Below are 22,927 nucleotides of genomic sequence, written 5' to 3'. Positions count from 1 at the left end.
GAAGACGGATGACGAAGGCGAGGTGGAAGCTCTGTATTCTGCCATTTCTCTCCGCCCGAGGCACGCTGTTTGTTGTGGTCTCCTTGCTCCACCTCGACTTTGGCCTTTGTACTTCGACACGACTCACTCTATATCCCTTAAACTAGCAACAATGTCTGGCACTAAGCGCAAGTCCGATGCTATGGACGTCACGCCTACGGGTAGTCCTACTAAAAGGATGCGCTTGACACAACACCAGAAGCAGGCGCTGATGGACAATCTACAACTTGAAAGTGGGTTGAATTGTGGGTTTACAGTGTGAACATGGCACTGATTTTTCTACAGTCACTGAGCGAGCACGTAAGCTTCGTGCTCAATATGCCCTTCAGGCAAATGACCTACGGGCGCGCATTGAGCGACGCGTCAATCGCATCCCAGTCTCGCTACGCAAGGCCAACATCGGCGAGCTGCTCGAAAAGCACAATGCTGCCGCCAACAAACAGCATGTCGCGTCGCCTTCCAGGAAATACTCGCCCATCAAGGTGTCGCGGAATGTCGCAAGCATCTCCGTGGACCCAGAAACCACACACGACGGTAGAGCTCGGAGGGGAAGGTACGGTATACCACAAGCACAGTTTGTTTCTCTGACTGACAGAACGTATAGCCACGATGGCCACTTCTCCGATAAAGAGAATGCTCCTGCCGGTCGCTCGCCCGAACTCAAGAACCCTAAGCGTCGCGTGAAGCCAGCCGGAGCAGGCGGCACCTCGCGCGTGGCGTCTCAAGAAGTACGGGCTAACGAGAACCGGATTCTGTCTCCAAAGTCCAACAATTCCAGAACCTTCCCTCACTCGCCCTTCCGTGCATCCCCCGAGAAGGGTCAACCCTCATATCTGGCGCGCCCTACCTCTCCGTTAAAACCGTCCAGTCCGTTGCGATCACGTGGCCACACTGTATCTACAGTGAAGAACACTCGGCCTCCTGTGCAGAACCAGAGGACTACGACCCGTGCCGCTACGGGGCCCAAGACTATTCGGTCGCCTTTGCCACGCCCGGCGACCCGACAGGGCGAGCGTAAGAATAGCACAGGGTCCACTGCGTCTTCGGGTACAACAATAACCAAATCCACACGGACTGGCACTGGCGCGAGGAAGCCCACCACAGCATCTGCTGCTGCGGCTGCCGCGAAGAGGCCGACTTCTCGTATGCAAACTGCCTCAATGGCTGTCAAGAATACGCCCACTGCTGCTTCAATGCGGAAGACTACTGCTCCGGCTGTCACTGAAACTGCGACCCGGACTCGAGCGCTGCGTAAGCGGATTTAGCATTGTTTACATGAACTCACAGCCATATGTCTATTTTTTTGGAGTTGGGGTTCGGTTTCTTTGAGCGTGGGTGATTGCAGACTCCGCAATGAACAACTTGAGTCTGGGCGATGTCTTTCGTGTCGTGATATCATAGCAGGCGTTTCCCTTCAGGTCGGGTATACTGCCTTTTGTTCGAATGTCTGAATCAAGTTCTTTTTCAAATCAATACTTTGCCGTACAAAGATCATAACTCGTCTCGGTGTGTAACCAGTCCGAAACCACATGACAGAAAAGAGACCCCTGTCACTCTGCCATCAATTCACTGGACTACTTTCTGGTCATCCCGCTCTTCCAAGTTCATGTCAACTCCTGCCCAACTAACATAACACGAGCTTCACCTCATACCGAGAGCACCCATCTCTGCGTCCAGAATGGAGATCTTCTACGAGAGTACGATCTACGAAACCGTTGATAGCAAGAAATAAATTCTCTCTGAAGAGTTATTATGTGCGGCAGGACGGCATCACATACTACAGTTTATGGAAGGATCAATCCTCAAAGCCTACCGATATCAGTCAGTTTGAGAAATTGACGACAATCAAGACACACGACCGAGGCCCAAAACTATAGGAAACATGGACAGTGGCATCACAGGAAGAATATTACCTGAAAGCGCCAGCGATATACGATTTCATCCATTCGGACCTGGAACGCACTAGTCAATGCCAGATTGAAATTTGGGAAGTCCTTTGCAGAAATCCACACCCGAATATTGCTACGTATTACGGGTGTCGAGAGGAGAATGGTCGGGCTACTGGGCTTTGCTTCAAACGATACACAGAAACCTTGTTCAATCAGGCCAATCCTCTTTTCTTGAATAAGAAGGAGTTCCAGGCTAGTGGTCGTGAGAATGTCGATGATTCTCTCATGGAGAATGTCTACCGGATTTTGGAGGGAATCAGGCATCTTCATTCACTTGGGCTAGTGCATAATAATATCAAGCCGGCCAGTATCATGCTTGATGAGCATGGTGTCCCGGTGATTTTGAATTTTGAGAGTTGTCTGAAGATAGGGGAAAGATTGTGGCCCAGAGCTAGTAGGCGAATGGATGGTTGGTATGGTCCGGGGAATGAGATTGCCTTGGAGAATAATGACCTGGATGTCTTTGAAGAATTGAAGACTTGGTTGTTTGGTTCAGATGCATATTTTTTCGAGGAAGTGTTGTTTAGGGAATGACGAAGTAGCATTCACAGTCAGTCGCTTCCTGATTTCTATTTTTAGTCTTAGGCATCTCGAGAATTGAGAAGTTTTATATGGAAGCCAGATCACACATTCATTCGCCCCATTCAACATCCGTACCCTAACTATCATTCTCGAACCTTCAAAACTTAGCATGCCCAACTCGGGGGGTTCTGGCCAGGACTCCCCTGCCGGAGGACTACAAGGAACATTCAATAAGCATGTTCAGGGAAGACCAAACCCAACGGTGATAAGGATAAGGCAATACAGGTTACGTACTACATCGTTACTGGCAAGGGAGCTGGTGAACCGGGAAGTCCCTCTGATACCCCTTGACTGAAAGGAGGTCAGAAATATCTCATGCTTTGGGAATGTAGCATAGATGTAAATAGGGAAGATTGCAAAGATCACAGCCTACCTAGGTATATCACCATGTCACTAAGGAAAAGCATTGGATATCTTCACTGGGTGTGTGTAAAACGCGAAGTGGGTCTAATAACCAAACCATGGACCCATCAAGCTTTACCCATGGGTTAATGAACCTTATGTCCCAATTAGGATCAAACTTCGAAGCCACAGCGGAAGAGATATACAATCTGAGTATAAGTATTCCATCTCCCTGTACAATTACTATATATATATATATATGCACTATATATTCCATGTAGTGCTGTTCGTTCTATACAGTTGCTATACCTTATATCGTTGAAACAAAGATAAAAATCATAGAATACAGTGGTATGGGATTTCGAGCTGCAATTCTAGACGTGATAAGCCTCACTTCCAACTTGAAGATTCTGTACAATGTACGGAGTACGGAGTACATATTCTAATCTCAACCCCATCACCCCATCACCTTCACACATCTGATAAATTGCCGATCTCCTCTATTGTAACCTTTCGGGTTTAGCGGCATAGATTATCATGGCCGATCTCCTGCAAAGTGGGCTCGGATTAATAATTGCAGATCACTACGTGTAAAAAAAAGAAAAAAAAAAAAAAAAAGAAAAAGAAAAAGTCATAAAGGGAAAGTGGCATATCGGGTATAAGAGTACTCCGTAGCCTCTTCTAAGCTCTGCCCGGGCCGACATTTTGAATTGATAGCATACCCCGTACACGATCTCTACGGAAACCGGCCAGGATGTTGGGTCGGTCTATCACGGCTGTGCTGTCAATCGCCCTTCTCATTAATGGCAGCGAAGCAAGACAGTCGGCTCAAGGTTATGAAGCTAAAATCGATACATCAAATTATCGATTTCTAACCAACAAGACCAAATGTATGCTTCACTCTATCTATTCCTTCAATCTCCACTAACGATATGATTCCCAGCCCATATGGTGGAGAGCCTACCAGATGTACATTTCGATTTGGGAGAGATGTACTCCGGGTTTATGCCGATCAGTGAGAATGATTCCTTGTTCTATATCTTCCAGCCCAAGATCGGGGAGCCAAGCAACGATCTCACGATTTGGTTGAATGGTGGGCCAGGATGTAGTTCAATGCAGGGGTTTTTGCAGGAGAATGGACGCTTTACTTGGCAGCCTGGTACCTACCTGCCAGTCATTAATGAATACTCATGGGTTAATTTAACCAACATGTTATGGTAAGTCATTAACCAGGTCTAAGGAAATAGTAAACTCATTGTGTCTAGGGTTGATCAACCGGTTGGAGTTGGGTACTCAAATGGTACGCCGACTGCTATCAATCAGGAGGACATCGCTGCCGATTTCGTCAACTTTTTCCAAAAGTTCCAAGAAGAATATGATATCAAGAACTTTCGAATCTTCCTAACTGGTGAGAGTTATGCGGGCCGATATGTACCCTACATATCCGCTGCCATGCTCGACAAGAATGATACCGAACACTTCAATCTCAGCGGTATGTCTTGAGAATTCATCCCGAATTACACTATATCGGTTCGCATATTCTAATCCCATACTAGGAGCTCTGATGTACGATGCCTGCATCGGCCAGTGGGATTATATCCAGGCTACACTCCCCGCTTACCCCTTCGTTCAACAACATGCCGAGCTGTTCAACTTCAACCAATCATTCATGGGAGAGCTACAACATACCTACGAACAATGTGGATATAAGGAATATTTTGATGAATATTTCACTTATCCGCCCTCTGGTGTACAGCCCCCCAAATACATGAACTACTCCGAATGCGACATTTACAACATGATCTATGCCGAAGCTTTTACACCAAACCCATGCTGGAGTCCGTATAAGATCAGCCAAACATGTCCACTCTTATGGGATGTCCTGGGCTTCCCCACAGACCTTGCCTACCAACCAGGTCCAGCAACCTATTTCAACCGCACGGATGTCAAGAAGGCTCTGCATGTTCCTGAGAATATCGACTGGGAACTCTGCAGCGTGGAAAGTGTCTTTGTGAGCCCCAACCCGGGGCCCGAGCAACAATTCGATGAATCTCCCAATCCCACGGAACATGTTCTACCCCGGATTATTGAAGCGACAAATCGAGTGTTGATCTCGAACGGAGATTGGGACTATCTGATCATCACGAATGGAACGCTGCTGGCCATCCAGAACATGACTTGGAATGGTGAGCTAGGCTTTCAGAGTCGTCCAAAAACTCCCATTAATATCGACATGCACGATTTGCAATACCGTGCCGTCTTCGATGCTCAAGAGGGATATGGCGATTTCGATGGCCCGCAGGGAATGATGGGCGTTCAACACTATGAACGGGGTCTGATGTTTGCGGAAACCTTCCAAGCGGGTCATCGACAGCCCCAGGATCAAGGCCGGGTCTCTTATCGCCATGTCCAGTGGTTGTTGGGTGAGGATGATCATCTTTGATACCTTTCTCTTTTCATTCGCTTTTATTTAGATTGGTTATTCCTGGGCTCCGGGTTGCCGCCAATAGCATGAGCAACTCCCTTTTCTAGCTTGTGTCCAGACCGGCTTCCAGCGCTGGAGTGTAAACTCACCTGCTAGGGCATGCGGAGGTCACAAGTGGCAGAGAAATTGGCAGATCGGCCGAAAATGACGGCACTTGTGGCCATTTCTGGCCATCTAGTTTAGGCAGTAAGAGTGCGTAATTACATCTCTAAGAGCCAAATCATAAGCTTGGTGAGGATAAGCATGTGGCTTGATTCTACAATTAAGTATTTCAGACAAATCAGCAACTACATAGTACTCAGCACAGGTATCGTGGCAATCATGTTGATTGAACAAATACGAAAGGAAATAAAAGCTCCCAGGGTCGTTAAGCAAAAGGCCTGGGGGAGAGAATCAGAAAAGAAGAAAGGAAAAAGGGGTCTAGGTATAGCCGTAGCCTGGCCCACGAGAAAAAAAAAAAAGGAATGAGCATGCTCAAGAATCGAAAGCAAGAAAGAGAAAGGAAGAACAGGGCGGTTATGGGGCCCAGAGGGACAGGTATGGGTATGGCTGATCCCTCGAATCAGATGCAGATGAACAAAGAGGAAGAAAGAGGTAGGGCATCCCAGCCACTATAGAGATAGGGAGAACATAAACAGAAACCAGTCAATAGCGACCAAGCAGCTTGTTGATCACTTTTGGGGAATTTTCAAAGGAAAAAAAGGGGAAAGAACTCCGTCAACCAGCCCTATCACTTAAAAAAGAAAAGAAAATGAACGCTAAGAAGGTTCCAATAAACGAGAAACGAAAACACTCCACGGAGATTGAATCAGACAGATGAATGCAGGATGGGGTTGGATAATGACAGTTTTGCAGCAGTGGAGGGGGAGCATAAGGAGATCCAGTCTACCCAGTAACACCCATGGCACCTGCACTTGGACGGGGCCTATATGGCACATTTGATGCCTGGCCATCAGGTCCTCCTGCGACTGGCTGGGCCCCGTTACTGGTGCTGCGATCACGGTGATATGCTGCTGGGGGAGGAGCGAAATCAAGTCCAGCCTGGGGGTTGGCGCTTGCCGAGTGAGTGTGTCCACCGGGCCCGGCCACATGGCGAACCGAAGTCTGCATCTGCCAGGCTGCATCCTGAGATGGATCGGTCTCGATGCGCGCGGAAGCTGGAGTGCTGTTGCTTCGGTTGGGAGTGGTGATCGTAAACGTCTCGCCGCCGTTTTCCGGCTTCTGTGAAAAGCTGCCTCGAGCAATATCGCCATATCGTTTGAGGATTTCCTTGGTTGTCACTTCGGCATTCTCCTTGAAAAGAGTCGGATCACCTAAGACCGATTGTAGATCTTCTGGAATCTATTGATAAAATTAGCAATAGTTAGGCAACATTTCAACCTGGGTGACCTACCTCGCAGAATACATCGTTATACGCAATTAGGGCATTGACAGCCTCAATAGACAAGAAGCTCTCGTCCACTGTGCTACTTTTGGCATTCGGGTAGAGGATATTGGGTGTGATGACAGTTGCAAGATTGTGAATGTCCATCTTGCTTCCAGACTCTTCATCCACATGGGAGAAGGATGATGTCCAATTTAGGAAGGCGAACAGGACTTCCATCGTATCACGATGGGCTTTGGGAAGGAGACAACATGTCAAGTGGAGTAGTCGCCTTTGTTTCTCGGCGTTTTCCATCTCTGTGACACAGGTTAGAATTGCACAAGCAGACTGATAAACTATGAAGTTAGAACTTACTTTGTGAGATGACAAACAACTTATGAAGCTTGAAAGTCAAGAGTGGATCGGGCATTTCGCGGAGGAACTTCTTCAAGAGAGCTGCGATCTGCACAGGAGTTTCCTTTGTCAGATCAACTGACTCATACTTGGTGTCGATTTGCTCAGCGGTATCCTTCAATCGGCGGATGTTTCCGTTCTTTCGGAAGACACCCTCGACAGACATGTCCATCTGCCGCATAGCGCAGACAGAATCATCAACCAATGTTGGGATGCGGAGCGCACCAGGGCCAACGCCGTGAGTTGACTCTGTACCCTCTTTCTCGACCAAATAGTCTAGACCGACACCGAAGACACCCTTCTTTTTATTACCCTTCTTGTTGTCTTTGAAGGCACGACCAAAGATGTTCCATATGGTAGGTTTGCGAGACTCAATAAGAGCAAGAAGCTCTTCCATGCTGAAGTAGCCCTCTACCAAGGGTTCCATCTGCAGCACAGCAACGTGGCGAACGATGAAATATTCCAAAGCCGTTAGTTCTGAGAAATACCGCTTCGTTCGGGTTGGCTCGACGAGGGTCTCTAAATTTCCGCTCGACACTCCTCGCTGGTGGCCATGATTGTACCTGGGCATCGGTTCTGTCCCGCCGATGAGTTTCGTACCGGCATGCCTATAGGCATTAGGTCGCTGCTCTTTGGCTTGCTCGGCCGCAACAATGCGCGGGATATCATCTAGCGTCAAAGCATCCTGAGCCCCGAAAGTCAGATCGGTGACGGTTTCGCCATTGGCATCTCGTTCTTCAACAATCTGGAAACCGTGGCCCCTGGGGTCACTGCCATCATTGCCAGATGACCCTGGTCGGGCACTTCTGCCTTCTGGTCCATCGATGATTCTGGATGCGCGAGCCCGTTTGTATGTCGTGGATAGGGTTCGCTCGTTGCGAATGGAGCGCAACCGACGCATCTCGCCCACGGTCTGCTCAAGGGAAGTTTCTTCCAATCCGTCGCGCGAGCCTCCGCCATATGACTGGCGCGTGTTTGCCCGGCGAACCTGGGCTGTGGTTCGCTGGCCATCTTTGTTTTCATTGAAGTTGGGGTCGTCTGGGGCGTATCAAGTTAGACAAACTGCCGGCGGCATGGGGGTAGTGCAAAAGTGTCTTACCGGATGTATCAGGCAAGGTTCCACCGGATCGAAGAACGGCGAGAAGCCGTGCGAGAGCCACTTTCAGTAAGAAGACGAATTGCTGCAATTTTGAGACTTGGGTGAAACCACCCTTCACAGTGGGGCCAAGTTTCATCTTGTGGGCGCAAGCGCCGCAGTAGACTTGCTCCTCGCTACCACTCCACAATGCGTCTTGGAGATCAGCAGTCAAGTCCTTCTCACATGACTTGCATGAGAGATGAGGCGGCTTGATATGCCAGCGACTTTGCCCCCACTGAACACATTCGTCATCAATTGGTTCTTTGCAGGCCATGCAACAATCTGAAAGTTGATCGGCCAAACCCTCCACCCCAGCCATCAGATCGACTGGTGTATCGTCATCTTCGCGCTCTGCCAATGTCTCCAGATCACGGAGGTGCTCCAAAAAGTTGTGTAAACCATCTGGCGCAGACTTCTCGCGTTCAAGTTTGAGTGCACCTTGAAGGCCAATGCGGATAAGGAGTTTGAGGTAATGAGCGAGACCGGTCACCAGAGACAGAAGTTCCTGGGTGACGCCAAGTTTGCGTACCCCGGTTTCTTGAGTTTTCGATAAAAGTGCGAAGAAAGCGACAATCTTTTTGCAGAGAAGTTTGGCTTCGCGGCCGTAGGAAAGTTCTAGTTTGGAAGAATCAGCGATCGGTCCGGACGACATGACACCAGCTGCCCGTGGCCTACCTTTTAACTCATGGGATTTGATATAATCAGCGAGCTGATCGACTGCACCAAAGAGGATTTCCACATGTTCAATGAAGCGCTTGGCTACGAGAACACCATCGATGTAAGCACCGTTGCTCACATGAAGCAGCATATCTGAGATGCAAGCGGCGGATGATTCTTCAAAGGTAGAGAGAGTGTTCCAAATATTAAAGACCTTCTCTTCCATGATATCTTCTTCATCGCGGATATGCTTGCGCTCCTCTTCGCTAGCATCCTCATCCACCGGTGGAGGCTCCCATGTTTGACCAGCCGGCGACAACCGGACATTCCAGAACTTGTGGATCATATAACATTCAGGGTGCCAGTGTTGATTTTGGCCGTTCCGGAAGATCTCGACAAACTGTTTTAGGATTGCAGTGTGACATCCATGACAACGCTGGGCAAACTGGGTTGAGTAGTGAAAGTGGCAGTAGACCTTGCTCTCGTGTTCATAATAAGAGTCTTGAGCACCGAAGACGGTCGGACAAACGGAGCAAGTAAAGTGCTCGATGTGATACTTCCGGTCTAACGCTGTAATGTATGATCCACGTAGTGCGCCGCCGCACTCATGACATAAGAGGCCGAGTCGTCTAAAGTAATCGGTTTCACAAAGAGGGAATTGGCAGCTTGAATCTTCTGAGTCGACGGGGAAAAACTTTGAAGCAACGATCTCACCACAGTCCTGAGGGGAGTACGATAGTTAGGGAAGGTTTCCAACGCCCTAACTAGAGGAAGCGACTTACTTCGCATTTAAAACACTCCAGATGAAAAGTACCACCTAACGCTCGAACAAATTGGCCAGTGAGTGGTTCACCACACTTTTGACATAGGCGAGATGAACCACCGGGGGACTTATTTTGACGCCCGTTCACTCGTGAGCGGTCTCGGGGCGTTGAACGGTCGCGGAATCCAGCCTGGTCAGGACCCAGGCCACGGCCGGATCGCCCACCATCCTCCTGATTCACTGGAGTAATTGGGCTTGCGCCTCCCGTTCGTGTTGATGGGGAATCGAATGGAATTAAACTGTCTTCGGGAGATGTGGGTGTGTTTTTCGTATAGCTAGCCCCGTAACCAGAAGTATCGACGGTGGGACGGCCGCTGGGATTGCCTGCGACCAGACTAGCTGGGAGTCCACCGGGGGGCATCTTGGTCCCCCGTCAGCAGAGATATGGTGGGGTTTGCTAGGTTGAGTCACGCCGAGCGCTGCATGCGAAGAATCGAGAGTAGGGAACGAGGTGATGTGGGAAAAGAGGTTGACGGTGTCGAATCAAAGATGCGACACGATTAAAGATTGGTGGTAAATTGAGTGGTCGGGCGCGTACGATAGTCTGATTCTTAAATTAGAATGTCATGCCTTGGCTGGGTTTAACCGGGGTTCAGTGTTGTTCCCCAGAGTATACTCACCCTCACGCCATGTAAATACACGTGGGGGTAGTCGATGTAGTGATGAGGGGAATATTGCGCGCGCTAAATCACTATTATCGAACTAGTGAGGCGATATAGAAGAAGATTGCTGTGAAGGAAGGGTCTGAAATCGCGCAGGGTAAAGGACGCGGGGGCCGATTTCGAGGGGAGAGCTTTCAAGGTGAGACCAACAGCGGGGATTATCGGGCGACAATCATCCCACAATGAAACCGAAAATGCTAAGACACCTAGAATAAGGGAAAAAATTAAGGTGTAAGGGCGAGGGGAAAAGAAGTGGGCTGGGGAGGAATGGAGATGATGGCTTGGGCATTTGTTGCCCCCCCCCCTAATTAGTTCGGGACCCTGGGTCACGTGGTCTATACAATTTCGATGTTTACTGTTCTATTAGGGGGTTATACTACGATATTTTTCGATATTTTCGATATCATTAGAGTATATTTGAGATTCATTCAAATCAAATTAGATCAGTTTATTTAACAAATATCAACATTGCACTGTATTTGTAGACACAGCTTATTGTGCACCCCCTATGTGCCATTAGTGTGCTTTTTATAGAACATTCTGCAGATTAGTTTATTTCGTATTTCTCCATACAAATATAATTCTACACTTTTGTGTAATAGAGCAAATTCAAATAGGAAGAAGTTTCACATAATTGTGTGCTTAAATTCTTTTGTGTATAGTATCTTTCATATTCTATAGATATTCTCTGCCAATATGCAACTTGATACATTACCCGATATAGTATGTAATTTAAAGTTGATCTCAGACTGATCATTACAAAGTAGGAGGCTGGAAGATGACGTGGGAGAAATATGAACTCCCAAGTAAAGGAAAGATAGAAAAGAAAGAAAAAAAACTAAAACCGTAGAGCAAACTTGTCCAAAGTTGTTGCCTTATTTCCTTCAACTTCTTTCCTTTGACATCCCTCATCAATATTTTTCTCTTCTTCTACATGATCACCTCTCAGACACGACATGGGTGACCAGTGCACTCTACGACTCGTCCGCGTACGTTTCCAATTTACAATTACCCGGACCAATCACTAACCCCCGTAGGAGTTGAGACAGATTGAGCGAAGTGAACAACTCGGTATGAGATCTTCAAATCCGTTTCAAGTCACTCACGTGCTGACCTCGGTACAGCTTTTACTGTTCGTTATGATGAAAGCAACATTCGTGATATACAAGCCCTCATCATAGGACCTCCAGGTACCCCATACGAACTGGGGTTTTACGAGGTAAGATCCACCTTTCCAAGGGCCCGCTTTTTCATAAACTAATATATTTATGTCTCTAGTTCTCGATCCAAATTCCATCAGGTAAGTTGGTCTTCCAAGGTTATCTTTCATAGGTACACTTGCTAAATCAAATAGATTACCCAGCAAATCCCCCAGCAGTGAAAATCCGGACCACCAACAAGGGCCGAACCCGTTTTGGGCCTAATCTGTATGCCAACGGGAAGGTCTGCTTGTAAGTACACTCTGTGAATTACTGGATTTCTGTGCCTGATACTGACATTCTACAGGTCAATCTTGGGGTAAGCTGCAATTCTAATATGGATGACCTTTGTGAAAACTGACCACAATAGAACTTGGCATGGTTCGCGAGGTGAACAATGGTCGCCTGCACAGGGACTCGAATCGGTTATGTTGTCCATTCAGAGCCTGCTATCATCAAACCCATATACCCTGGAACCAGGATTTGATGACGACCAAAGAGCGAATGACACGGAGAATATGGAGATCTACAAATCCAAGGTAAGAATCCCTATCTCATCAGAAATAAAGACAAAGCTCACAGGCTAGATCCGCCACGAGAATCTACGGCTCTCAGTCATCGCACCTCTTGAGCAAGCCTTAAAACCCCCGTCCCCTCCCCGCCGAATGGCGCCACGGGTCGGACAGGAATTTAGCCCGGAAGAAAATTGTGATTTCGATTACGAATTGGAACTCGATCCCGCATTGCTCAATCAAAGCAAATTTGACGATTTTCGCAAGCGACGATTCCTGTGGTACCTCGAGTTCTACCACAACGCCATTGAGAAAGGTATCACGGATGAGGCACGGAGACAAGGAATGTCATTCATCCAAATGCCCTTTGAAGGCTACGGTAACTCCATGACCGGCGAATGGAACTACATCAACCTGCAGTCCCGGTTTTTGTCCCTTCGAGACCGCTTGATGGAGGAGACGCACCGCTGGCCCGTCGAGGGTCTGGTTTTGGTCGAGGAGGATGCTGGAATTGCAGTCAAACTGAGAGGTCAGCATGAACAGATTGCGGCGGACATGAACGCATACCCTCAGGTCATCGATCTGTCACTCGTTGATGGTAACCCATTCATCTGGAAACTCACCTATGCTGGCCGCAATGAGTCCAAACTGGAAGGTGGCATCATCAAGATCAAGATTTACATCAGTCCCCGACATCCAGAAGAACAACCTCGGGCTTTTGTCGAGCCGCCATTGTTCCACATTCGTGTCTCGAAGCTGGGAGCATTGATGTACCTTCCCTCTCATGCCGATGAAATAGGCCAACACATCGAGGGTATCATCAATACACTAGATGACGACAATCCCCCATACAACCCCCTCATGACAGTCAACCCAGAGGCAACCGCTCTATGTTGGGGCTCGGAAGTAGATCGCAGGCTCTACAGGCGCAAGCTCCGAGAATCTCTAGAGGAGTCCTGAGGGAGCTAGCTCACTATCCCGAAATTTGCATCTTTGCTGAGCAATCTGTCACACGGGAGGTTCCATGGTAGTCTTCGGCTATCAGTATGAACAATACCTGGCTTGAATTGTATCATTTCCCGGCCATCACTATGCCTTACCCTGCTTGAGTGAAATTCTTCGAGATGGCGAGTGCCATTTAAAACGGGAATATTGATATTCATAGCAAAATAGTATTCATAGGTACTAGGTAGCCAGAAAGGGTCTCTGAAACTCCTTGTGATTGTTCCTACCAAGTACAGAAAAGCACTCGAACAGTGTGTGGTACAGCTCCGTAGCTAGAATCAATGAGCTGAACAAACAACTTTTAACTATAGCCATTTCGACTGTGCAGAGTTAGTTGGATCCCTGAAGAATTCGGTGGGATATGTATAGATTTTTCTTTTTTTTTGTTTTGTCCTGTCTTGTTTGAGCGAATGTGATGTTGTACCCGTAAGAGGAGAAGACAAGCTTGTTCGATTATATGGCCAGAATAGTTCACTGATTCCAGTGTTGAAAATAAACAATCTCAACAAGAATTTGGAGAAATCAAAGTAACAAGGTAGAAGATTGCCAAGTTCAAGTGCCATGGCCCGCACGGATCACCTGATTATCTCCGCCAACCTTCCCCGGCCCCTTTTCACTGAACTCGAATCCCCCATCTTCTCACAAAAGAAAATCACATCATGTCGGCAAAAAGGCGCACGTTGGAGTTGGGAAATGTCCTGGTGGTCGGAGGCTGCGGCTTCTTGGGGTGGCACATTGTCGATCACTTGCTAAATTTCCCCTCCGAGACCGACCCCAGCTACGCTCTCCCGAAGCCTGTCGGCGATGCGCGTTTCGAGTACCCGACTCTGGGATCGCGCTACCCGGATTACCACTCAACTGTCTCCGTTGTTGACTTGCGCACCACCAACAACCGTCTTCCCGGCGCCAAGTACTATGATGGCGACATCACATCCGTCGAGTCCATGTTGGAGGTTTTCCGCGCTGTCAAGCCCGATCTTGTCATTCACACTGCGTCGCCCTCAATGATTGAGGGCAACAAGCCTTTGCTGCACAAGGTTAATGTGGAGGGTACACGGACACTTCTTGAGGTGGCCGGTGGCGAGCATGGCGACTGGGGTGGTAAATGCAAGGCATTCGTCTACACTAGCTCCAGCTCCGTGGTCCACGACACACAGAGTGATCTGAAGAATGTCAATGAGGAATGGCCATACATTCGGGGTCCTGCGCAGAAGGAGTACTACTCCGAGACTAAGGTGAGTTTCTATCGTTTAAGCGGAGTTTAATCGAGACCAAGCACTAATCAGACCCCTTGCGTCTATGAAGGCCGATGCCGAGGAAATAGTCCTGAAGTACAACAAAAAGTCCCCCAACGAGATGCTGACAGCCGCTATCCGCCCGGCCGGAATTCACGGAGAGAAGGATACAACTGTGACACACAAGATCCTGGAGCACGGATCCCAGGCCTCGGACAGAGTACTACGCATGCAGCTCGGTGAGAACGATAATCTCTTCGATTTCACCTACGTCGGCAACGTGGCTTACGGCCACCTGCTTGCTGCACACCGACTTCTCGCGAGCTATGACCTTCACGCGGCTGGCAAGGGCGGGCCCCTGGACTACGAGCGCGTGGACGGCGAGGCTTTTAACATCACCAACGACTCCCCCGTCTATTTCTGGGATGTCACCCGTGCCATGTGGGCTTTGATCAACCGTGTCGTTGAGCCGGATCAGGTCTGGGCTCTGCCCGAGGGTCTCCTCGAGAGTGTTGGTGGTATCGCTGAGACTGTCATGGGATGGTTTGGAAAGACCCCGCGTCTCACTGCCCGGACAGTGCGATACTCGTGTATGACTCGCTACTACTCCACTGAGAAGGCTAAGCACCGCCTGGCTTACTTGCCAGTTGTGCCTTTGGATGAGGGAATTGCCCGTGCCGTTGGGTATATTGTTGCCCAGCAACAAGCGGACGCAGGAAAGAAGGGACTGTAATCTGAAACTAGACCATGAGACTAAAAGGCATCTCATGCTGTATTAATATGACTGTTTGCCCCAAAGAATGATCATTAGAAAAGAAGGTCTCGCCAGCACTAGTGGAGAGTGAAGTTTGGGGAGATTTTAGAAAGATATAAGAGGGTTCTGGGTCTTTTGATACCGAAGAATCTACAGCTTTAAGTATAGTTCTAGCGACGATCCCGGTCTTCTCTGCTAATAGTAATGGATCCTGAGAGATATGACGAATGTAAATGGGGAAATGCCAGAAAGAAAAGAAACATTAAGGTGGCCGGATATTGTATAATTTGTAAAAGGTGGAGTATATATATTTCACCACAAGCCTTTCGCATATCTAAGAAACTGACACCACCAACTACAAATCTACAATGATCTCGTCATGGGTCAATTTGAGACATCATTTCCATAGGCATAAGTGAATTGAATGTCACAAATAGCTTACTCCATTGTACAACATAGTAAAGAGGTTGAAATAATTATGTTGTACATTGAAGCCAGTACACGTGACCATCTAGTACATAATAGGAAGGTGGGTCATGAGTCCCATGGTTGAACCATTCAAAACACGGGTAATCACGTGGAAGTGGATCAAGGTGTATGTTGTACTAGTGCTGCACTCAGCGCAGCGTCATGCGAAATTTGATTTGCGAACAAGTAGTCCTCCTGTCTCCTCGTACAAGTCATCAAAGCTCAAATATTACATTTTGGCGACAATGTCAGATACCAAGAAACAGTGCTGTGGGACAGATTGTGATAATGAAGCTGGTACCTTACAATGCCCAACCTGTTTGAAGCTGGACATCAAAGGCAGTTACTTCTGCTCTCAAGACTGCTTCAAGAGAAATTGGGTAGGTCACATCCTCGTGGACCATCTACCAGATAATCTAATATTGATCGTATCTAGACCACACACAAGGCGATACACAAGACACAAAATGGTAGCCGTCTCATCCAGGTGGCATGCACCAGTCATTCATGACTTTGTTTTCTAATCGCAATATAGCTGTCCAATTTTACAATCCCTTTCCAACATACCAATACACTGGCTCCGTTAGACCGGTATACCCACTCTCTCCGCGACGACCTGTTCCTAAAACAATCAAGCACCCTGACTGGGCCGTGACTGGCATTCCGAAGCGCGAGATGCGCCTGAGCAGGACGAAAATTGACATTTTGGATGCAAAGGGTCAGGAGGCTATGCGCAAGGTATGCAGGCTGGCTCGCGAAGTACTCGACATAACTGCTGCGGCGATGAAGCCTGGCGTGACCACAGATTACTTGGATGAAATCTGCCACAATGCTTGTGTCGAGAGAGAGGTGAGTGAGCTTCAGTTTTATGTTGAGTTTTCGGCTAAAGCGTAAGGCAGGCGTACCCTTCTCCGCTTAACTACAACAACTTTCCCAAGTCATTATGTACATCTCCGAATGAGGTTGTATGCCATGGAATCCCCGATCAGCGGGTTCTTCTCGATGGTGACATTCTGAACCTCGATATTTCTCTGTACCACGGCGGATATCATGCCGACTTGAACGAGACCTACTACGTTGGTGACAAGGCCAAAGCGGATCCGGACTCAATCCGACTTATTGAAACGACACGACAGGCGTTGGACATGGCTATTGAGATAATCAAACCAGGTGTACCGTTCCGAGAGTTTGGTAAGATCATTGAGAAGCACGCAGCCTCTAGGGGACTTGTCGTTGTCAAGACTTGGGGCGGCCACGGTATCAACACGGAATTCCACCCTCCTCCTTGGATTCCCCACTACGCGAAGAACAAGGCCGTGGGAACATGTAAACCAGGGATGACATTCACGATTGAACCTATCCTAGCTTTGGGCGCCAACCGAGAAGTGTATTGGCCAGATGACTGGACAAATGTTACGGTGGATGGTAAACGGACAGCACAATTTGGTACGTATAGTCCTCCAGGGGCCACTCGTCGACTCTAGATACTAACTCAAAAATCGCTAGAACATACTATGCTTGTCACAGAAACAGGCGTCGAGGTTTTGACGGCGAGACTGGAGAACTCTCCAGGAGGCCCGATTCCCATACCTGAAGTTGCAAACGGAAATGCAACGAAATCATAGTACCTTGTACGTGCACCTCGTATTCGGTTCATCCCTAGGGCTTATGTTTCTTTCATTGCTTCGCTTACGCCCCGCAATGATACAAAGGACTAACGATTTGTAGCGAAGTAGACGCAAGTCATAGAAACAAATATACAGACCTTTCTATTTCTCGACCTGATATCGAAACGCATCTCAATGGTCCATCAAGTTTACAACTAATATGTAGCGTCTGTAAGAATTGATCTCCAACATATTCGATGTCCACGTATGGGCAGGAATATGGTATCCGAAATTTCCGCATTTTCCGCATTTCCGCACATCTACGGCGAAGCTGATCAATCAGGATTGCAGAGACATCCAGTCTGGATTGTGACCTTTCATATCGTGTAGAGAATGACTCAAACGGCGTTCACTGATCAGTTGAACTCCGGTCCGTGTCTATTTAATCTACTCAGAATCTTCCCATCGGCTTAGTTTCAAGAAGAATAAAACACATCCTTCCCTATTGCTCTCACATCATGTCCCTCCTACATGCTATTGGCCATGGTATCAAGCCAGTCGTATCGTCCGTACCCCGCGAGTTGAACTTGACCCCCACATCAGCCGGACATGCTCTAGACACGCAGGTTACTGTAGACAACTTGGCGCCTAGAGATGGTCAACCTGTCTTTGAACGGACGCTGCCCAGTAGGACAACTAAATCGCGTCGAGTGGTCATTACTGCATTGCTTATTCTAGCTAATGTTGTACAGGTACTGTCCTAATCATTGAATTTCTTTGGAAAAATTGCGAATCTTCTAATACTAACAACAGTAGATGACAGTTAATTTTGCAGGCATTGCTGGAGGAAGTGCCTTGAGTGAATCGTTGGGGGTTAAAGAATCCTACGCCTCGTGGATTGCTGCTAGCTATGCGTAAGACACAGATCCAGAGATCTACAATCTGCCATTGCGCTAACATAAAGATAGTCTAACCCAAGGTACATTTGTGTTGGTTAGTGGTCGATTGGGAGATGTTTATGGCCATCGAGAACTCGTCTTAGCCGGGGGTGCCTGGCTCACCATCTGCACTCTAGCTAACGCCTTTTGTAACAATTTCTTCGCTTTTGTCACGGTGCGGGCTTTAGCTGGTCTTGGAGGTGCGCTTATCATGCCTAACGCGGTGGCTATGATCTCCAGTACCAATCCCCCCGGTCGCGTGCGAAATCTCAGTTTGGGTCTCTTTGGTGCGTCCGCACCAGTTGGAGGATATTTTGGGGCCTTGTTCTTGGGTGCTTTTTTACAACGCACAGAATGGAAGTGGTTCTTCATCTTCATGTAGGTGATAACATTCGATGGACCTGGACCAGAAGTCAGTACTGATAATGCCTTGTTGACAAAGTGCATGCCTTGGTGCTATCACATTCACTCCTCTTTGGGGGTTGAGTCCGCGAGAACCACCGGTTGATCGACATGGAAAGATCGACTGTATTGGATCGGCTCTTGGAACAAGCTCGTTGATCTTATTCAACTTCGTTTGGAAGTAAGTGGTTGATAGCAACCCATGCATTGCATATTAACATTTCCATAGTCAAGCACCGAGTGTCGGGTGGTCAACCCCCTATGAAATTGTTCTCTTGATCAGCTCAATCATCTTGTTCGGAGGTTTTCTGCTCTGGGAAAAGAAGTATGCCGCCGAGCCCATCATGCCACTCGACATCTTCAAAGCCCCATCCTTCCTCATGCTGCTCTTTGTCGTGCTTCTTAATTATATGGCCGTAGGAACCTTGATTTGGTACCAGGTCTTATGGCTCCAAAAGGTCTGGCACTGGTCGCCCCTTCAATTTGCCGTAGGCTGGACACCATTTGTGATCTGTGCCACGGGCGCAGCATGTCTCGCAGCATGGATGATCCCGCGAATGGCAGCACAATGGATTCTGGCCATTGGGACAGTGACGATCTTAATTTCCAATGCGCTCATGGCGACCGTACCAATCCACCAATCCTACTGGGCCCAGATCTTCCCTTCCGTGATCCTCTTCTCATTCTGCCCAGACTTTGTGTACACAGCTGGCCAAATCATTGCTAGTAACTCCGTCCGTCGAAATCAACAAGGGATTGCCGGGTCTGTCATTGGCACATTGAACTTATACGGCAACAGTCTGGGACTGGGTTTCGCATCTACTATCGAAGTGCAAATTGCCCGCCGCTCGGGTAGCCAAATTATGGGGTACCGAGCGGCACTTTTCTTCGGTGTTGCCATTAGTGCTATAGCGCTTATACTTGACGTGTGCTTTGTCCGGCTGGTCAAGGATGACCGGGAAGGGTGGCATGAGGATGACCACATGGAGGAAATTGAGCTGACGGAGCAGGCCGAAGCTACTGGTGTCCATCTACCTCATGTAAGCCACTGATGTTACATTTTGGGGGGGGGACCGGTAAAATATCGGCAGACCGAGCGTGGGGTGCCGGGTGAATGCCGGGTTGAGCTTGGTGTGTAAAAAAAGTCTCGAGTGGATAGAAGGTCAAGAATCTATTTGTCAAGCTTTTTCAGGTTTTTCCTCGGATGACGTCCGTGATACTCCAGACTTGTATTCCCCGGTATAATAGACAATATTGTACTCCGTACCCCATACATTCGTACACCGTACATTTGTGTTTAACTTTTTTCCCCACGTTCTTTTGGACTCTAATTGCAATGGCTTTCCGGGGACATGATCTCATTAATGACTTCGGTGAGAAAAAGGAGAAAAGGGAGAAAAACATAAACTGCGGAGAGGGCGGGGGAGCTTGTAGGCGATTGGCCGTATGCCGTGCCGATACGGTGTGGATATCGGCTTGCCTGGCTTTTTCTAGCTTCGGTCCCTTCTTTTCGTTGGCCGGTTTCTTCCGTTTGTCTTTGATCTTTTGTGGGGATTTTCGGTCTTTTGTTGTCTCCCGAGCCAGTGAAGTTCGGGAGCCGTGTCCGTGATCCCGTGACTGCCCCCTAACAAGGTTCCCGTGCCGATGCAACAACGGGGTGAACTTTCCCCTCTCAAATTCCCTCTCCTTAAGGCATATCCTATCAGATTCCTTCCTCATCAATTGACCCCATTTATATCCGGGGATCCCCACATATTCTCTCATGGATAAGAATATTATTGGGTGAACTCGAGTCTCCTGAGGTCGAAACCCTTGTTATTCTGTTCCAAGATTCACATTCAGATGCCGACTCGGCCCCACGTATACCCCCCCGCGTAACTACAATGTATCATTCTGGGCGTGGGGGTACCATACCGGGGAAGTCCATGAGATGCGTTTTTTTATTTTTTTAAATACTGAAGAATCTGCTCTTGTCTGATCCCCGGATTATTTGTTCCTGCTCAATATCACACACACAATGGCGGACGATATCTCAAGAGAAAATCGTGACCGGATAGAGGTCGAAGCTGAGAAGGAACGGACTGAAAATGTCGAACACATTGCCTCACCACAGAATGGCGTGGCTCAGATGGATCCAGCTCGCCGGATAGTCGTTGAGAAGGCGCTCAAGCGTAAGCTGGATGCACGATGCAGCCTTTTCGTGGCGATTTACAGTGAGTATACTCATTTTTAGTGTCGTCTCACACATACCATTGGACACGTGACTAACGCCAGACAGTTATGAACTACCTCGATCGCAACAATATGGCAGCAGCTCGTCTCAAAGGCCTACAGGAAGATCTCAGCCTGACCAACACTGAGTACTCCACATGTCTGAGTATCCTCTATGTCGGGTACATCATCATGCAGGTGCCTTCAAACATGTTCATTAATCGCATCTCACGGCCCTCACTCTATATCGCTATTGCCATGTTGCTGTGGGGTGTTATCTCCACCTTGTCCGGTAACACCAAGAACTTTGGCGATATGGTGGCTGTCCGTTTCCTGCTGGGTTTCGTCGAGGCAGCCTTCCTGCCCGGTGCCCTGCTCATCCTCTCCAAGTGGTACACTCGTCGGGAATTGACTACCAGGAACGCTATTCTGTTCTGCGGTAACCTCATTTCCAATGCATTCTCTGCACTCGTTGGTGCTGGTGTTCTATCCAACATGCAAGGCGTCTTGGGTCATGCGGCGTGGCGCTGGCTCTTCTGGATCGAGGGCTCAGTGACTATGTTCATTGCCATCCTGGCCGCTTTTGTCCTGCCCGATCTGCCGCACAATGCACGTGGCTTCACCGAGGAAGAGCGCCAAGTTGCCCAACTTCGCATGCTCGAGGATGTCGGCGAGGCTGACACCGATGGCGAAGAGCTCGGTGCCTTCGGAGGACTTGTCCTTGCCCTACGCGACCCCAAGATCTATGTGATGATGTTTACTTTTGTTGCCTATGTGGTCGGCCTCAGCTTCAATGCTTTCTTCGTAAGTATTTTCATATCAATCGATCAAGTTGGGATTTTTACTGACTCGCTTTATAGCCTACGCTCACTGGTACTCTCGGATTCGATTATGTTCCGACTTTGCTGATGAGCGCTCCTCCCTGGGTTTTCGCCTGTATCTTCTCCGTCATTAACGCATGGCACGCGGATAAAACACAAGAAAAGGTCTGGCACATCATCGGCCCGATTGGCATGGGAACTGTTGGTTTCATTATTTGCATGGCCACTAGCAATGTCGCAGCTCGCTACGTCGCATTATTCCTGCAGGCTGGTTCCTATGCAGGATTCATTGTATTCTACTCATGGATCAGTTCCTCATTCCCACGTCCTCCTGCCAAGCGAGCCGTTGCCATTGCCATGATCAACGCCTTCAGTCAGCTAGGAAATGTCGCTGGTTCCTACGTCTGGGACCTGTCCGACAATGGGTTCCGCTCCAGCTACGGAATTGTGCTGGCCATGTTCGGTGTCACTGTCGGCGGATGCTGGTACTTCCGCTCGATGCTGCTCGGCTTGAACCACAAGCTCGAGGAGAGTGAGCTTGCCGATAATGCTAGAGGGGGTTCGACTGAGAATGATATCCTTGACAACCCAGATGAGTCGTTGCGTATGCGCAAGGGTTTCAGGTATCTGGTTTAAGTGTTTCACTATACGAACCAGGTTCTTCCCTGGTACTTTATTGCATCTGTCTATGTTGAAATCCATAGTCAGGATCGGGCTTTACAACTCAATTGACGTCAAATATATGAAATATTCCTTCTTAACCTTCTCTCAAGTCTGATTATTACTTAGGTAACCAAGGATGTAGCCTAAAATCAGACCCAAGGTTTTCAAAATATTCAACCGAGATCTTCGTTAATTGTTTCCGAGATTCCCCAGGTACTGACTTCCAACTATCCAAGGTTCTGGGCCATTCGCATTTTTATGAGTGCTGCTCAAGAATCGCATTTTAAAGATGAGCTCTCTCTTTTAGGCTAATCTGTAAACTTACCGCTATTAGCACATAGCACGCTTTTGCCCTTCATATGTATGTACTTTATACTTTAGCAAATGGGAAAGGGGAAGGATGACGGGAGTATCTGTATTCGACGCCGCACATCTACCACAGAGGGGCATATGACATAGGTCCCAATGGGCTGGTAACAGCTCGCCACATTCTGAGGATCAGTCTTGGCCTACATAGTGGTGTGCTGTAGGTACAAAGTCCATAGTTCCTCACATCTCCTTCCTAATCCGTAGGGATGACGCAAAGTATAGTTTTATATCTGCAAGCCCAATGTACCATGGGGTATGTGGGTACTATTTATGAGGCTTAGAACAGTTG

The 22,927-nt window shown here is 48.2% G+C and overlaps 8 protein-coding genes across 8 annotated transcripts; 7 read left to right on the top strand and 1 right to left on the bottom strand.

The window, feature by feature from the left end:
* Window positions 1-151: 151 nt before the first annotated feature.
* On the top strand, window positions 152-1,304 carry PGRI_082350 (uncharacterized protein; the record flags this gene model as incomplete). Its single annotated transcript, XM_040795949.1, has 3 exons — window positions 152-272; window positions 325-592; window positions 644-1,304. 3 exons carry the CDS (start codon window positions 152-154, stop codon window positions 1,302-1,304), a joined length of 1,050 nt encoding a protein of 349 aa, XP_040650487.1.
* A 2,817-nt stretch (window positions 1,305-4,121) lies between these two features.
* PGRI_082340 (Peptidase S10, serine carboxypeptidase) lies at window positions 4,122-5,355 on the top strand (the record flags this gene model as incomplete). Its single annotated transcript, XM_040795948.1, has 3 exons — window positions 4,122-4,129; window positions 4,178-4,404; window positions 4,469-5,355. The coding sequence occupies 3 exons, from the start codon at window positions 4,122-4,124 to the stop codon at window positions 5,353-5,355; spliced, it is 1,122 nt and encodes a 373-aa protein (XP_040650486.1).
* A 927-nt stretch (window positions 5,356-6,282) lies between these two features.
* Window positions 6,283-10,153, bottom strand: PGRI_082330 (GTPase-activating protein LRG1; the record flags this gene model as incomplete). Its single annotated transcript, XM_040795947.1, has 5 exons — window positions 6,283-6,738; window positions 6,791-7,077; window positions 7,136-8,212; window positions 8,274-9,690; window positions 9,752-10,153. 5 exons carry the CDS (start codon window positions 10,151-10,153, stop codon window positions 6,283-6,285), a joined length of 3,639 nt encoding a protein of 1,212 aa, XP_040650485.1.
* A 1,257-nt stretch (window positions 10,154-11,410) lies between these two features.
* Window positions 11,411-13,125, top strand: PGRI_082320 (ubiquitin-conjugating enzyme E2; the record flags this gene model as incomplete). Its single annotated transcript, XM_040795946.1, has 8 exons — window positions 11,411-11,443; window positions 11,492-11,525; window positions 11,579-11,673; window positions 11,733-11,754; window positions 11,809-11,905; window positions 11,961-11,972; window positions 12,024-12,192; window positions 12,241-13,125. The coding sequence occupies 8 exons, from the start codon at window positions 11,411-11,413 to the stop codon at window positions 13,123-13,125; spliced, it is 1,347 nt and encodes a 448-aa protein (XP_040650484.1).
* Window positions 13,126-13,829: 704 nt separating this feature from the next.
* PGRI_082310 (C-3 sterol dehydrogenase/C-4 decarboxylase) lies at window positions 13,830-15,138 on the top strand (the record flags this gene model as incomplete). The annotated part of the gene is made up of 2 exons (XM_040795945.1): window positions 13,830-14,405; window positions 14,476-15,138. 2 exons carry the CDS (start codon window positions 13,830-13,832, stop codon window positions 15,136-15,138), a joined length of 1,239 nt encoding a protein of 412 aa, XP_040650483.1.
* Window positions 15,139-16,302: 1,164 nt separating this feature from the next.
* Window positions 16,303-17,252, top strand: fpaI (putative methionine aminopeptidase, type I; the record flags this gene model as incomplete). Its single annotated transcript, XM_040795944.1, has 4 exons — window positions 16,303-16,365; window positions 16,417-16,476; window positions 16,527-17,073; window positions 17,155-17,252. The coding sequence occupies 4 exons, from the start codon at window positions 16,303-16,305 to the stop codon at window positions 17,250-17,252; spliced, it is 768 nt and encodes a 255-aa protein (XP_040650482.1).
* A 500-nt stretch (window positions 17,253-17,752) lies between these two features.
* PGRI_082290 (Major facilitator superfamily domain, general substrate transporter) lies at window positions 17,753-19,713 on the top strand (the record flags this gene model as incomplete). Its single annotated transcript, XM_040795943.1, has 6 exons — window positions 17,753-17,986; window positions 18,051-18,148; window positions 18,203-18,550; window positions 18,615-18,755; window positions 18,804-19,614; window positions 19,666-19,713. The coding sequence occupies 6 exons, from the start codon at window positions 17,753-17,755 to the stop codon at window positions 19,711-19,713; spliced, it is 1,680 nt and encodes a 559-aa protein (XP_040650481.1).
* An 878-nt stretch (window positions 19,714-20,591) lies between these two features.
* Window positions 20,592-22,242, top strand: PGRI_082280 (Major facilitator superfamily domain, general substrate transporter; the record flags this gene model as incomplete). Its single annotated transcript, XM_040795942.1, has 3 exons — window positions 20,592-20,787; window positions 20,853-21,589; window positions 21,646-22,242. 3 exons carry the CDS (start codon window positions 20,592-20,594, stop codon window positions 22,240-22,242), a joined length of 1,530 nt encoding a protein of 509 aa, XP_040650480.1.
* Window positions 22,243-22,927: the final 685 nt, after the last annotated feature.

This window comes from Penicillium griseofulvum, assembly GCF_001561935.1.
Source record: "Penicillium griseofulvum strain PG3 chromosome Unknown contig_10, whole genome shotgun sequence".
Lineage (NCBI taxonomy): Eukaryota > Fungi > Ascomycota > Eurotiomycetes > Eurotiales > Aspergillaceae > Penicillium > Penicillium griseofulvum.
This window is presented reverse-complemented; position numbering and strand designations above follow the sequence as displayed.